This window comes from Betta splendens, chromosome 4 (assembly GCF_900634795.4).
Source record: "Betta splendens chromosome 4, fBetSpl5.4, whole genome shotgun sequence".
Lineage (NCBI taxonomy): Eukaryota > Metazoa > Chordata > Actinopteri > Anabantiformes > Osphronemidae > Betta > Betta splendens.
The window spans coordinates 9,062,079-9,075,715 of NC_040884.2; the positions used below are offsets into that span (position 1 = coordinate 9,062,079).

A 13,637-nucleotide genomic window follows, 5' to 3' on the forward strand; every position below is an offset into this window, starting at 1 on the left:
AGGAAGAGCGGCGGGTCTTCCTCATTCGGGCGGCTGCTGCTGCTGCTGCCGAGGCCAGAGGTCAGACGCGGAGGCAGCGATGTGGAGAAGGAGCCACTGCTGTTTTCCTGCACCGATGACGTCTCCGCCCGCAGCACGTGTCTGGATGCGCTTGTGTCGTAGGCGCGAAAGTCTGACCCGGTTTTGAGTCGGTTAAGGTAAATCCCCACCCGCGTTAAAGGGACCGCAGCCCGCTCAGCTTTTCCAACGCAAACCTCCACATATCAACATTGACAACTTCATATCATTTATATTTTTTATTGATAATTCTATGAGGTTCACATAACAAACCACATTTTAATTCTTTAAAAAATAACATTTATACTTAAAACATCTTACTTTACATCAATATACATTAAGGTGTTTTTTCTTTTGCACAGCAAAGATATGACACAAACGTGTCAGACAACATTCCAACAAACATATGTACATGTAGTCAACATAATACTTGAGTGAATTCCACAACAATGCAAAATAGAAATAAATGAACAGGCTGATTGAAAAGCGGCCAGGTGGAGAAATGAGACTCACAGAACCACTCAGGACGAAAACAAAACATTCTTTTTCATCGGAATGGTTCTTTTTGGATCACGACGAGCACTTTTCACCAGAAAAATGCCATTTTCACGAGAGAAGAGACATTAGGTAAACAAGCTTGAGGCTACAGCAAATCCTCTTAAATAAAAGAGATGGAATTAGCGCAGTGTGTCCTGGGATTGTGTGGGTTCAACCAATTAACTCCCAAACGTGCGTGCACTTGTTTTTCTCCATGTTTTTTAGTGTGTTTGCTCTGCACAGTTTTAAAAATACCACCCGGGCCCCGGTCTCAGAACCCCGGGGGGTCTTTACTGAACCCTCTCCGCTACTCATGGAGGCACAGATTGGACAAACACTCTCCAACACGAGGACACGACACAGAGGAAATGGTTTTAAACGCGCCCAAAGTCACTCAGGCAACCTCCTGCACCTTTATCTCCTCGAAGCCATTAATGAGCGGAGGAGGCTCCTGGTTGCTCTCGATGGACGACTCACTCCCCGTGCTCTCCCCTGACAGAAGTCTGGTGACTCGGAGGTCAGATTTGAGCGTCTGCACATCGTTCCCAATGCTCATCTCTCCCAAGTCATTAATAATCTGAGTCAACTCGTGTTTACCGTTGGCAACACGCTCATCGTCCGTGTCCAGGATGTCCTCGCACTCGAAGTGCATGGCTTTCTCCTCCTCCTCCTCCCCGACCAAGTCCTCCGTGATGGAGCCCAGCTTGGGCGCGCTGCGGCTGCGCTCCACCGGCGGCTTGTAGTAACACTGTCCGTTCAGCAGCTTCCGGATGGGCACCAACGGGATGGTCTGGTCCCCGATGAGCTGCTGCTGCTGGTGCCTGGCGTCGTCGCGCCGCTTGAGCCTCTTGAACTCGGCCAGGGCCGTGGCCGACGTCTGGTACAGCAGCAGCGCCATGGCCTTGGCCTTCTCCGGCTTGGACACCATCACCGCGTGGCAGCGCAGCATCACCGCCTTGTGCTTCATCTCGTGCCTGTAAATCCACGCGAAAACCTTGGGCAGCCGCGGGTCGGCGACGCAGTAGGTGATCCGGTGCAGCAGGTACAGGTGTCCCGGCCTCCGGGCCTTGTCGTCCACGTGCACCATGCGGATGCCCTGCGAGCTGATGGTCAGCCGCATCTTGGTGCCGTTCTTGCCCATCTCGCTCTTGCCCCAGATCTTGCTCACCGCCACGTCCGTGCAGCCGTCTCCCTTGGACTGGATGGTGGTGGCGTTGCCCAGGTAGAGGACCGTGTACGTGGGGTCCTCGCTGGTGATCTTCACCTTTTTCCGCTTGGACTTGAACATGCTGCCCACTCGGTTGAGCGCGCTCTCGGGGCAGGACTTGGCGAAGGAGGTGAGCGCGGAGTAGTTGAGACTCACCGCATAGCCCTTCTGCTTGGACTGCTTGTCTTCTTCGATGAGGTCGAACTTGTTCTTCTTCCAAGGCAGCATTTTATTGGCGGTCCCAGTCAACAGCAACACTGGGAGAAAAAGAAATAAAAAATATACTTTATATTTCTACTAAATTCTATAAAGCGCTCGTCAGACCCGCTATGTGCTTCTCTATGAAGGCTGAACGCAAAGACCCCGTACTTCATCTGTGCGTCTTCTCAGTGCGCTCGCATCCATAGATTCGTCTTCTCGTTGCAGCGCAGAGCACAAGCTTCAGGCGTGGGACGAGCTTCGCTGTTTATAAAGCGGGAGAAACCATTTCACAGAGAAACGGGGGGGGGGGCCGAACCAAATGGGAACGTTGGTTTATGACGACTGTATCCATTGATAGAAACCCCTCACGTGTGTCTGGTGTTACCAAATAGCTGCAAGATATTTTTGTATTGAGTCATACTTAAGATTTAGTATTTGAAACAACGAGCTGTTATAAGCAGGCTGTTTATGCAACAATTACAAAATGGCATTAACAAACAGAAAATAAACATAAGCCGAAAAAGCAGCCCAACTTTTCGTTGTTTAGAAAAACACCTCAAGCTCAATATTCCAACACATTAAATTAATCATGGTAACATCATATAAACGACAGGAACAATAAACTTATAAATGAAGAAACAAACTGACAATTGATTTGTAAGGCTTTTAGCACTTTTCAAGATTAATGTATTATTTGGTTACAAGTGTTTTACCAAGAACGAAATGTGTGTTGCTGAACTTATCATGTCAAATAAAATAAAGTATATACATGTTTATTGATATATATTTGACTCTGAAATGAAAGCTATAATCTACACTATATAGCAGAAAAATGTTCAGTTCTTTCAAACTGGTCTTTTACATCTTGCTGTTATATACTGCCCTCGGGTGGTTATCAGCAACCAATGCGTTTGATAATTCTGCGTATTTTTGTATTGATATTTCGCATACTATAGATTTCTGTTATGATATTTTTATACAGGCTGCTATATTTACAATTAATATGCTAGTATCATTTATACTTACTTACATATACTGATTTTTGGCCGGACAGGGAACGTTTGTGAGAGTTGTCCTTTTTTTCCTACGAGCACATTTAAAAGTTCGACCTACAAGTGGATTCTACCATTACTTCTCTAGTCTAAAGTCTTTGAGTGCAGCGGTAATCATGACGCGATTTACAGGTTAAATATCCTCGCATAACACATGAAATAACATATAATTAAATTAAATAGAAATGTCTATAATGTCTGAGTAGTAACCGTGGATTCGTTCAGCTTTTCAACGGGTTGGTTTGAGCCACTTCCGGTTCTTCTGACGACAACAACCCACTGCACATGGGCCGCAGTAGCTGGTGACATATCGTCTTGAAAGTTTGTGTTTAATTAAATTGCAGGGTATTGTGAGAAGTGACAGTCAGAGGTTATTATGGGCAAGAAGAAAGCCGGCGGAGGAGGCAGCCTGGGCCGAGCCCTGATAAAGGAGAGACTTCAGGCAGTGCGTGGAAGCAGGAGGGTCGACTCATGGGTACGACAGAGCACCAGCAGGTCTTTGCTGTTATGATAGTGGACCCACTGTTAGAGACGCGTTTTTGTTTGTGATGTAGAAAGTTCTGAAAAGTGTGGCTCGTTTCTTGCACCAAACTCCCTTAAGAAAATCGTATTTCCTTATGTATTTAATCCTTTAAAACGCTTTAAAAATATATTTCGGGGACAGATACTTCATACGAGTTGTGTTGATAAAAGGTAATCATGGAAAAACGTCCTGAGTTAGTATGTACCAGTAGCATCTTGTGTGTCTAATGCTGATTTTCTTGTGGTATCCATAGAAACCCAGATTAAAGTGTGGCTGTTTATTAGATGTAACTGATTTATCTCCCGTCCAGCTCCACACTAGTGAACTGAATGATGGCTACGACTGGGGACGGCTGAACCTGCAGTCGGTGACGGAACAGAGCTCCATGGATGATTTTCTGGCCACCGCTGAACTGGCAGGAACTGAGTTTGTAGCTGGTAGGAGAAACCTCACTTATGATTAAACTGTACATAAACATCATGTATAATATTCATTTACTTTGTTAAAGCAAATTTGCTTTGCTCAGTACATTTGACATGTAGGATAGGGAAAATGTTCTTATACTGTTAGGCACTACATCTCTGTCTTTTTTATCACAGTTCCTGACTTTTTTCCTTTCCAACCTTTTTTATAGAGAAACTCAACGTGAAGTTTGTGCCGGCAGAAGCCAGAACAGGCTTAATAACAGCTGAGGAGAGAACCAGGCTGAAGAAGCTCCATGAAGACAACAAACATTTCCTCAGAATTCCTCGTCGGTAATTGAGACAGATCAAGGTAGATTAATCAAACCTAACATTGGTTTGCAGTGTTTACATTGTAGCATTTCTGTGTGAATTTTAAGGCCTCACTGGGATGAAAGCACAAGTCCGGATGCGCTTCAGCAGGCAGAGAGAGACAGCTTCTTGGAATGGAGACGAGAGCTTGCACAGTGTGTATTTATTTCAAATAATTCAATGTAATAACACTTTTTTAAGCATTAGTGTCATTTAATAAGTCAAAATGTTTAAAAACAATTATGAGCATCGGTTCATTTGCTCAATTGTGCAGGTTTAGTGGAATGTTTGTATTAGATTATCTGGTGTGATTCAACACATTTTGCTTTTAAGGCTGGAAGAAGAACAGAAGCTAATTCTTACCCCATTTGAGAGGAATCTTCAATTCTGGCGGCAGCTGTGGAGAGTCATCGAGAGGAGGTAGATCAAACTCTGTAAAGCTGTCAGATCAAACCTGATCTAATGAGTGAATGCTTAACACAGCATGGTTTTCTTTCTAGTGATGTTGTTGTTCAAATAGTTGATGCCAGGAATCCACTGCTGTTCAGATGTCCTGACCTGGTAGGAAGATTCCTTTTTAAACTGTGTTCAAGTGGAAATTTGTGTGAAGTGTGTGTGAGATCTGGGCGCTACACTTTTATTTATGCATATCTTTGTCGTTATCTAGGAGTCGTATGTGAAGGAGGTGTCGGAGCATAAGGTGAACATGCTGTTGGTGAACAAGGCAGACCTGTTGACGAGGGAGCAGAGACGAGTCTGGGCTAAACACTTTGAAAAAGACGGAGTGAGGGCAGTTTTTTGGTCTGCTCTGGCTGAGAACAACAGGCTGGAAGCGGAGGACAAGGTGAGGACATGGAGGTTTGAGGAGTTACACACTAGATGAAGCACAGTGTAAATGTCTCAAACATATTTCTCCACAGGGAATGGAGGTGGAAGACAAAGAGTCTAGAGGGAGTGATTCAGAAGAGGACAGGCAGACGTGTAATGAAGACGTCAGACAAAGAGGGGAAGATGAAGACGGATTGAAGACGAAGGAGGAAGAGGAGGATGAAGAGGGCGAAGAAAGTGGTGAAGAGGAAGAACAGCAGGAGGTTGCTGTGGACGAGGAGGACTGGTACACCTGCTCAGAAGACGAGGATGAAGAAAAGGCGCAATCTGCCGCCCCATCCAGCAAATCCCCCTTTTACAACTCCAGCCGGCTGCTGCGTAAGGATGAGCTGCTGGACATGTTCAGGGCTGTTCACAACGGGCCCCAGTGCAAAGAAGGACAACTGACCGTAGGACTGGTGGGTAAAACATCCTGCTCTTCCACCGTTTACTGCAAGCTTTACCCAAACATTACCCCAGCAAGATCCTTGTCGTTTATGATTGATTCCAAATCAATGCATAACTGTGTTGGATGTATAAAAGCCTCATTCATTGTTTTTCAACGTGTGTGGATTTAACAGGTTGGGTATCCTAATGTAGGGAAGAGTTCCACCATCAACACTATTCTAAGGAACAAGAAGGTGTCTGTCTCTGCCACACCTGGACACACCAAGCACTTTCAGGTAAAGGACCCCTCTTTAAATACAAACTACATCCAACAACAGAAATCTGACTGGTATTACATGTATCACAGACGCTGTATGTGGAGCCAGGACTGTGCCTCTGTGACTGCCCAGGTCTGGTCATGCCCTCCTTTGTTTCCACCAAAGCTGAGATGATCTGCTCAGGGATTCTGCCCATTGATCAGATGAGGGATCACGTCCCTGCAGTCTCTCTGATATCCTGTATAACAGTGTTTTGGACTGGATTCCCTAAGTTGCTGAAATAATAATTGGTAAACGTGGTGAACATCACTGATTTGTATTAGATCTACCTAACTTTCACGTTTACTCTAAAAGATGTTACTCGTGTGCATTACTTGGTTATTTTTTAAAAGGTTTCTGCCCCTTAACTCATTTGATAAGTGTGTCAGACGATACCACGGCACGTATTAGAAGGTACCTTCGGCATCATGATAATCCGGCCTCGCGAAGATGAAGACCCTGACAGGCCCCCCACCTCAGAAGAGCTGCTCATGGCTTATGGATGTGAGGCTTTAAACAATTTCCTGTGTGTCCATTTTTTCTGTTTTCATGTCTTCCTTTTGTTAAATTTTGCTCTCTTTTACTTTTTTCAGACATGAGAGGCTTCATGACGTCTCACGGCCAGCCTGATCAGTCCAGATCAGCCCGGTACATCCTAAAGGACTACGTCAGTGTATGTTCCAGACCAGGTTCATATTTATAAAGTCTCAACTATAAGAAAGTCTTGCTTTTGGTTTGGGAACTACTGAAAGTGGGATCTTTTGGTTGGACGAGGCACCATTCAGGCTGTAGACTGTGTAGAATAGCCCTCTTTACTAAAATAAACATCACTAAAGTAATGGTGGCCACTAACATGTGGCCTGACTACAACTCACTATATAATATTGACTCTTTACAGGGCAAGCTCCTTTATTGCCATCCTCCTCCACATATTAATGCTGAAGACTTCCAGCCACAACACAGCAAGTTTGACAAAAGGGACTCGGATATCTGTGACCTCTCCACAACAACAAAGAAACAGAAGGTCAAGAGAATCGAAAATGTGGTGGACAAGAATTTCTTCCACCAGGTAAAACTAAACCAGTTCCTCTATTAAAACGCGGCTGCACAGAGGATGTTCATGGTAAAGTTAATGGTTTGAATATTGATCTCTGTCTTCAGGAAAATGTGCGGGCGCTGACCAAAGGGGTCCAGGCCGTCATGGGCTACAAACCAGGCAGTGGACCTGTCGGCCCAGGGAACGCTGAGGCGGTGGTGGGGAAGCCCTGGAAAAAACACGGCAACAGAAATAAAAAGGAGAAAGTGCGACGGCTTAACAAGCATCTGGACGCCTGACAAAGATTTGAAGTCTATGAACTCGCTGCTGTTAATTTCAGATACAACACACGTGATTCCAAGGGAATCTAAGCTTTGACGTGTCTGTATGAATAATGCCATTTAATAAACACTTCAGTTGTGTGAGTGTGGACGGGCCACGTGTTGCTCAGGATCAAGATCAGATTTGTGCAAATCATTCCATCAACTGTCTCGTGTGTTCCGTGCTCAGACACTGATCCAGCATCCAAATGAATCACCATATCCAGTTTGTACTTTGAAGCTGTTTTGACACCATGTGGACTATTAATCATAGGCTGAATGTTGGGATACAACATACTGTAATGATTAATGTACTTAAAATGGATTATAGATTAAAACACATTCACATTTATGTTGCTTTGTCTGCCTATTTTTATTAAATTACAATTGATGACATGACATGGAGCAATGTTGGAATGAAAAATAATCTAGTTTTCTACACAGGTGCATGGATTAATATATGTGATAGTCCGTGTTTGGGTGGGGATTCTGGGGCCCAGCATGCGTCCGTCACCAGGACCAGCTCAAGAACTTGAAGTTGACAGGTGTAACTAATAAAGTGGCCACCGAGGGAACGAGATCATGAAATACGCAGCTCACAAAGGACGAACAGCTGTGACGACATAAATAATAAAAAAATCTTTACAAATAATAATAAACCAACTAAAAAGTGGTTTTAACTGACGCCTGGGGGAATAAAGTGAGACTTTATTGCCGAGCCTGCGCTTTTGAGGCGTGACGGCCCCTCCCTCAAATGCGTCCGACGCCCAGTTTGCGCGTCAGGTGCGCGTGTCGGAGCGGGTGGCTTCATTCACCGGACGCGTTATCGTACACGACCGCCTGTGAGACATGGACAAACGCGCGCTGATCGCGGACGATCAATACGGAGGGAGCCTCGACACTCTGCTCCCTCGTTTACTCGACTTTTGCGTCGCCTCGTTCGCCGCCTGCTTCTCCCGGGACGCGGGCGAACTGTGCGTCCCCGTCGGCCTCTGCGCCGTCTCCGTGCTGCTCCTGCTCCTGTCGGCTCCTCTGTGCGTGATCTGAGCCGCGTCATTCAATTTCCTAATGACTTGCTAAAGCTCTGGCGTTAACTGTGTGCGTGCGTGCGTGCGTGCGTGTGTGTGTGCGCGTGCGTGCGTGCGTCAACTGTTGAAGGTCCGTGTACCAGAGCTGCAGATACGGGGCACAGAGGCCTGGCGCGAGCAGCGTCTTCCTCTACTGCTTCATCGGTGACCTGTGCGGCACCGTGGGGGCCGTTCTCTCCAGGCAGCTGCACGTTCAGGTACCGCGCCGTCGGCCGCGCTCTTCCAGGCACCGTGACTTCCAAACGCGAGCTCCGTCTCCTTTCAGATCCTGGTGGGAGCTTCCGCAGCCGCCGTGGATGCCGTCAACGCTGCGTCCTGCTGCCTCCCGGCGCTGCTGTGCAGGGCCTCCACCACCGGTGAGTCCGAGCGCCAGAAGCCAGTAGGCAAAAGCACCGGCGTTATCGGGGACGCTCTCCGATAACCAAAGCGTGTGGTCCCTCAGAACGGCGGCGCCGCCTGCTGAGGGGGAGGCGGAGGAGGCAGCGCCTCCTCGCCGTGTGCGTCCTCATGGTGATCGCAGGGGCCTTCCTCCGGTCCGGGCTCAGCCGTCCGTCAGACGGGCCCGTCGTCGGGAGGAGACTGCTGCGCGTCGCTCCCCGGGTAAGCCGCTTGGACCCCCTGCTGAGAGCCAGGATGCAGCGCTTCACACCTGCCGTTGAACAGGACACCACGGCCGCCCTGGGTTACACGCTGGGCCTGGTGTCCGTCGTCATCGCCTGCTCCTCCAGGCTCCCGGCGCTCTGTGGACCTGTACGTACGGCACGCCGACCCGCTCGCGTAGTTGCTCCGCGGCGATGACCTCTGCTTTTCCCCCCCCCCGTAGTGCAGACAGTCGCCGAGCTGGGCCTCCGCGACCTCTGACCTGCTGAGCTCAGCGGCCTGGGCGCTCTACGCCGCCGCCCTGCTTCTCTATGACACTCGGCGCAGCTTCCTGCTGAGCGCGCTGCCGTGGCTGCTGTCTGCAGTCTGCTGCGCCGCCCTGGATCTGCTCGTATCCTCGCTCAGAGCCTCGGGGGGTCCGAGCGTTTGTCTGGAAGGTGTCGCGCGTCGATCTTTAACCCGGCGTTTCAGATTCTGGCGGCCCAGTGGTGTCGGTGGATGAGGGGCGCCGGGCCGCAACCAGGGAGGCTCTCCTCAGACACAGAGCGCCTGTTGGGAGATCCAGGCATCGCTGATGAGGAGAACGCCGGCATGAAGAGAGCCCAGATTCGTTCATCAGCAAATACAAAGGCAAGTAGCATCAGTCAGTTCAGCTGCATCTACATGGAGAATATCACTGCCTGCCATCATGAACGGTTTTTTTTTTTCTTAGAATAAAAGTGCTCAGAATGTGAGTGAAATGGGACGTTACATGGACGTCAGCGGCCGCCCTGCACGAAAAGTGTGCACAGAACGCGAGTAACGCACATGTGTGTTTTCACTCCTGTGTCAAAGGTCACGGTCCTCCTGTGAACACACACCTGTGCGTTGCGTTCGCAGATCTGTCTGAAAGAGGTGACGGTGGCTAAAGACAAGGGAGTCGACCGGTTTCCCGGCAGAACGGTGCGAATACTGCGCGTTGACGGCCGCTCCTCTACCGACACATCCGGCGACTCTTCGTTCAGTTCAGACCTGGAGGTGCGTACGGCTAACGAACGTGAGCACGTGGAGCAAGTATGATGATCAAACTGAACAGGTGAAACAATATGGGGTCCACCACTAGGTGGCGACAGAGGGGAGTGTTTCCCTGCTGTTTTCTTGTGTAATGTGAGTCATAGCTGTAACAATGAAGTCACTGTCAACGGTTTAATGAAGTAGATGGAGCCTTGAGGCCCTGCAGAGCAATTCCGGGTTATGTTAGTTATGGCTGCACGCTGTAGTTGAGGACTGTGCAGACGGAATTTTGCCCCCAGACGTTTGTTACTGCACTTCCTTCTTCAGACTCAGCAGTTCGTTATAGTCACTAAAACTAAAAAAAGCGACAGTGGAGCGCTGTTTCCAAGTGATGCCTGTGGAAGTAACGCAGACGTCCACGGGACATTTGTTGTAATGAGCAGCACAGTCAGCATGTTCTAGGACTGTAGCACACAATTAAATAAAGCCCTGGCTCCACAGCAGGCCTGGCCTTCGTTCGCGTTCGTCTCTCCTCTCTCAGGCCTAGTCTCACCTCTTAAGGGGTGTGAAATTACAAGCCGGCTGCTTCTCGGGGCCTTGAGCTCATATGAGAAGCGTGCGTACAGCCAGGGGCGGGATTGTTTAGGATTTGCCTTGTGGCCCAATTGTTCTGCTGTAAAGGATCTTTGATTAAATACCAACACTGGGCCGGCCCTGTCTGCCTAGGAAGTGGTGCAAAATGCCTGCCTTGTCTTTAGGGGGCCGCTGCTGCCCTCTGCTATTTTTGGAGATGTTTGTGGTCCCATGATGATGCCTGCTGCCTGGAATTCAGCCGCGTGTGAACGCTTTTTACGGGTTTTCATCTTATTCTTATTTCATGGGAGCGATTGAGTCATTTAATGTCCAAGAGGACCCGATGGAACGAGGGTACGGCCTCAATCTGGGCCCTGTGATTCTTTGTGATATGTTACAGTGGGATTTTGCAGAGGCGCACGCTCGGTGGAGAGACCCGACGGCAAACGCGCCGGCCGGGGAGAAGCTCCCCCTCCTAGAACGGCCCAAAGCAGCCCAGCCCCCCCACGCCTGCGCCACGTCTGGACCCCCACGCACGGCGCCTGGTGCAGAGGAGGACGGGAGCGTCTCTGTGAGATTAGACGAAATGGCAAGAATTGTCTGAGCGTGATGTGGGCGTTACACACATCTCCTGCTCGAACGTCCCGTTCTAAGAGCTGCAGGTATTTTCTTGTTGTCTGTTTCTTTAGTTGCTTTAGTTTTGGCGCGTAATAAACTCCGGACTCCAAAGACCAGCGGTGGTTGCAGTGAATGGCCTGGCGCTGCTGGGTGATGGCGGATGCATTGCTCCACTGCGTGTCACTGCACTGACCGCATTCATCAAGTGGCCTGAGAACCCAGGTCCGTCAGGAAGGTTTCCAGAAAGGACCTGCCCCAATAAAACAATATTGGTCCCCCGCTGCTTTGCCGGGTTATTGGGTCATATCCTGTATTTTGCTAGACGAGCTGGGTTATCGGGCCCGGACGGGACAATGCGCCGGCGGGGCCGATAAGCAGCGGACTAGACGGCCGGAGCTCCTCCGTCCTCTCAGTCGCGCCCAGGCCTCTGTCCGTCAGCCTGATCCGACGGTGCTGGACGACTAACCGGGCCGATCTATCACTGAGGGGGCTTTCTGAGGCCTGATAACAGAACAATACACAGATTAGAGCAAAGGTACGAGGGACATTTCTCTCCTCCCCGTTACATTTCCTCGAGTGACATGTGTGAGATAAACGACTGGGAAACATCTAATGAAGCGGAACCGAGAACCTGCTGATATCAGCAGCGGCAGTGAATGCACCGCAACGCCTCGTTTGCCCTGGAAACACGAAACACAAGGACTGGAGATAGATCGTTATTCAAGTTGATTGATTTTCACTATAATCATGTTTTTGTTTCAATAAGTTATGTTCATCGTTAATGATTTGGAGCACGTTACGATTAAAGGACAAAAAGAACCTCATCTTGTATTATTCAATCTAAAATGCTCTTTAATCGTCTGTTTGGGTCATTTGTGTGTAATTCTGGATTGATTTTATTAATATAAAAAAAAACTATATTTAACTTATGATTCTACCAAATTGACCCTTGTTGGTTTTTTTATGTTGGGATGTGACTAATGAACCTAGTGAAACCAGATGAGTCAAAATCTCAGCTTTAGCATTGATTTATAGCCAATTGAGGCAACTGGGAGGTCTTCAGGACAACCAAGCCCTGCTCCCATCAGACCTCTGCTTCCACTGGGCTAGACTGGACTGGACTGGACTGGACGTCTGCATGATGTCTCCCAAATGTGCCTGCTTCATTCTGTTGTTTTACTCTTTATGTCATCATCAGGTATGCCGCTAAGTCTTAAGAAAACAATGTGTGCTCTATTAATGCCACGAGACGTCACGTCGAATACTGAGCGAGCACGGCTCTATCTCTGGCCTTCGTCTCAGTCCTTTCTCCAAATGACAACAAAACGCAAGCTGCGTCCCACACAGAAAAAGGTGGAATTCTGTTTGCAGACATGTTGAAGGGGAAGGATTAGCACATCTGAAGGCACGGTGGGGAACGGGCCTTTCTGTTTGCCTTGGCCCACGCGTCCGTGATCGCTCCACTGCAGGGGGACATAAAAGATGACGAGCGGAGCAGCATTGTGCTCACCTTGCGTGTCGGAGGGAGGGAGGGGGGGCTGTTCACGGGTAACACAAAACCCTGAAGAGGGGCCGACGAGCAGGAATAAATCAGTAACAGCGCTCGATTGTTACTGATTGAAACAACCCTGAGTTTTCCATCTACAATAGAGTTGTCAGACAATTGTGGAGTAAAAAGTACAATAAATCCCTTTGTAGAAGCTTGAATCAATAATAGAACTTGGTCCGTGGACCTAATGAGTCAGAGAGACAGAAGACTTCAGATGAACGTTTGTTCACTCCCCACCAAATAATTGTGGTACAGTTCACGTATGAGTCAAATATCTTTTCTAGCACAATCACATCCCGACTGTACTCATGATCTCCTCGTGGTCGTGACTCACGTGAGCTGCTTAGCCTCTGACTTCAGCCAAGTGGAGAACCTCTACCAACACACCAATATGCGCTAGAAAAGAGGTCTGAAGGAACAGATCAGTCCAAAGCACATTTTTGTAAAACATTTTAAAACTTTTACTGCTTATTCTCACCTATCTGTTAGTTTTCATGAATATTTTTTCACTTTTTTTTCACGTTTTTTCACTTTTTGTGCGTCTTTCCCATGAAGCGCACGTTGTCGCCCTACAGTGACTGCAGTGTGTTCTGTCTCTTTGGGTCAGTGCTGGGGGCACTTGTGTTATATCCATGAGCAAAAGGAGGTGGCATAAAGCAGATCTTGAACTGTACGTGACCCGTGGGTGGATTACCACAGGAGGTCAAGAGGTTAAGGCGAGTGTCTGTACAAAGTGTTTCCAGTTCTTGTTTGAAATTTGCCAATTAGATGCTGATCTGATTTGTCATAGCGGCTCCCAGAGCGGGGTGTTTAGCCGTCTGCGCCCTGGAGCTCATTTTCCCATAATCCCACTGGAGAGAACATTTCCACCAGGCTGAGCTCTTAATAAAAACTCATAATTACCTTTACATCACGGAGCTGTGACACGTGTGACGTCTT

General features: G+C 48.3%; 3 protein-coding genes across 5 annotated transcripts; 2 read left to right on the top strand and 1 right to left on the bottom strand.

Annotated features, from left to right (window-relative positions):
• Positions 1–372: 372 nt before the first annotated feature.
• Positions 373–2,297, bottom strand: fam43a (family with sequence similarity 43 member A). Its single transcript, XM_029148918.3, has 2 exons — positions 2,171–2,297; positions 373–2,058 (listed from the first exon to the last, which is right to left on the bottom strand). Coding segments are annotated over exons 1-2 (1,071 nt in total). The 5' UTR covers positions 2,172–2,297; the 3' UTR covers positions 373–988.
• Positions 2,298–3,090: 793 nt separating this feature from the next.
• Positions 3,091–7,629, top strand: lsg1 (large 60S subunit nuclear export GTPase 1). 2 transcript variants are annotated; one of them, XM_029148708.3, is made up of 15 exons: positions 3,091–3,186; positions 3,399–3,529; positions 3,888–4,014; positions 4,212–4,332; positions 4,419–4,505; positions 4,684–4,770; positions 4,851–4,911; positions 5,018–5,194; positions 5,271–5,636; positions 5,799–5,900; positions 5,972–6,115; positions 6,302–6,425; positions 6,515–6,594; positions 6,820–6,990; positions 7,083–7,629. In XM_029148708.3, the coding sequence occupies exons 2-15, from the start codon at positions 3,431–3,433 to the stop codon at positions 7,254–7,256; spliced, it is 1,920 nt and encodes a 639-aa protein (XP_029004541.1). In that variant the 5' UTR covers positions 3,091–3,186; positions 3,399–3,430; the 3' UTR covers positions 7,257–7,629. The 2 variants fall into 2 exon arrangements, with proteins under 2 accessions (XP_029004541.1, XP_029004540.1); XM_029148707.3 differs by lacking the exon at positions 3,091–3,186 and having other exon boundaries at positions 3,304–3,529.
• A 373-nt stretch (positions 7,630–8,002) lies between these two features.
• Positions 8,003–11,968, top strand: tmem44 (transmembrane protein 44). Of its 2 annotated transcripts, none has more exons than XM_055508132.1 (9): positions 8,003–8,311; positions 8,436–8,562; positions 8,631–8,721; positions 8,808–8,965; positions 9,189–9,356; positions 9,437–9,595; positions 9,678–9,746; positions 9,845–9,982; positions 10,932–11,968. In XM_055508132.1, the coding sequence occupies exons 1-9, from the start codon at positions 8,127–8,129 to the stop codon at positions 11,133–11,135; spliced, it is 1,299 nt and encodes a 432-aa protein (XP_055364107.1). In that variant the 5' UTR covers positions 8,003–8,126; the 3' UTR covers positions 11,136–11,968. The 2 variants fall into 2 exon arrangements, with proteins under 2 accessions (XP_055364107.1, XP_029004542.1); XM_029148709.3 differs by having other exon boundaries at positions 8,005–8,311; positions 8,808–9,115.
• The last annotated feature ends 1,669 nt before the right edge of the window (positions 11,969–13,637 follow it).

Coding starts and splice junctions, on each gene's coding strand:
- lsg1 (XM_029148708.3), top strand. CDS start 3,431: ATGGGCAAGAAGAAAGCCGGCGGAGGAGGCAGCCTGGGCCGAGCCCTG. Junction 6,426..6,514: donor GCTGCTCATGGCTTATGGAT/GTGAGGCTTTAA, acceptor TACTTTTTTCAG/ACATGAGAGGCTTCATGACG. Junction 6,595..6,819: donor TCCTAAAGGACTACGTCAGT/GTATGTTCCAGA, acceptor GACTCTTTACAG/GGCAAGCTCCTTTATTGCCA.
- tmem44 (XM_029148709.3), top strand. CDS start 8,127: ATGGACAAACGCGCGCTGATCGCGGACGATCAATACGGAGGGAGCCTC. Junction 9,116..9,188: donor TCCCGGCGCTCTGTGGACCT/GTACGTACGGCA, acceptor CCCCCCCCGTAG/TGCAGACAGTCGCCGAGCTG. Junction 9,596..9,677: donor GTTCATCAGCAAATACAAAG/GCAAGTAGCATC, acceptor TTTTTTTCTTAG/AATAAAAGTGCTCAGAATGT.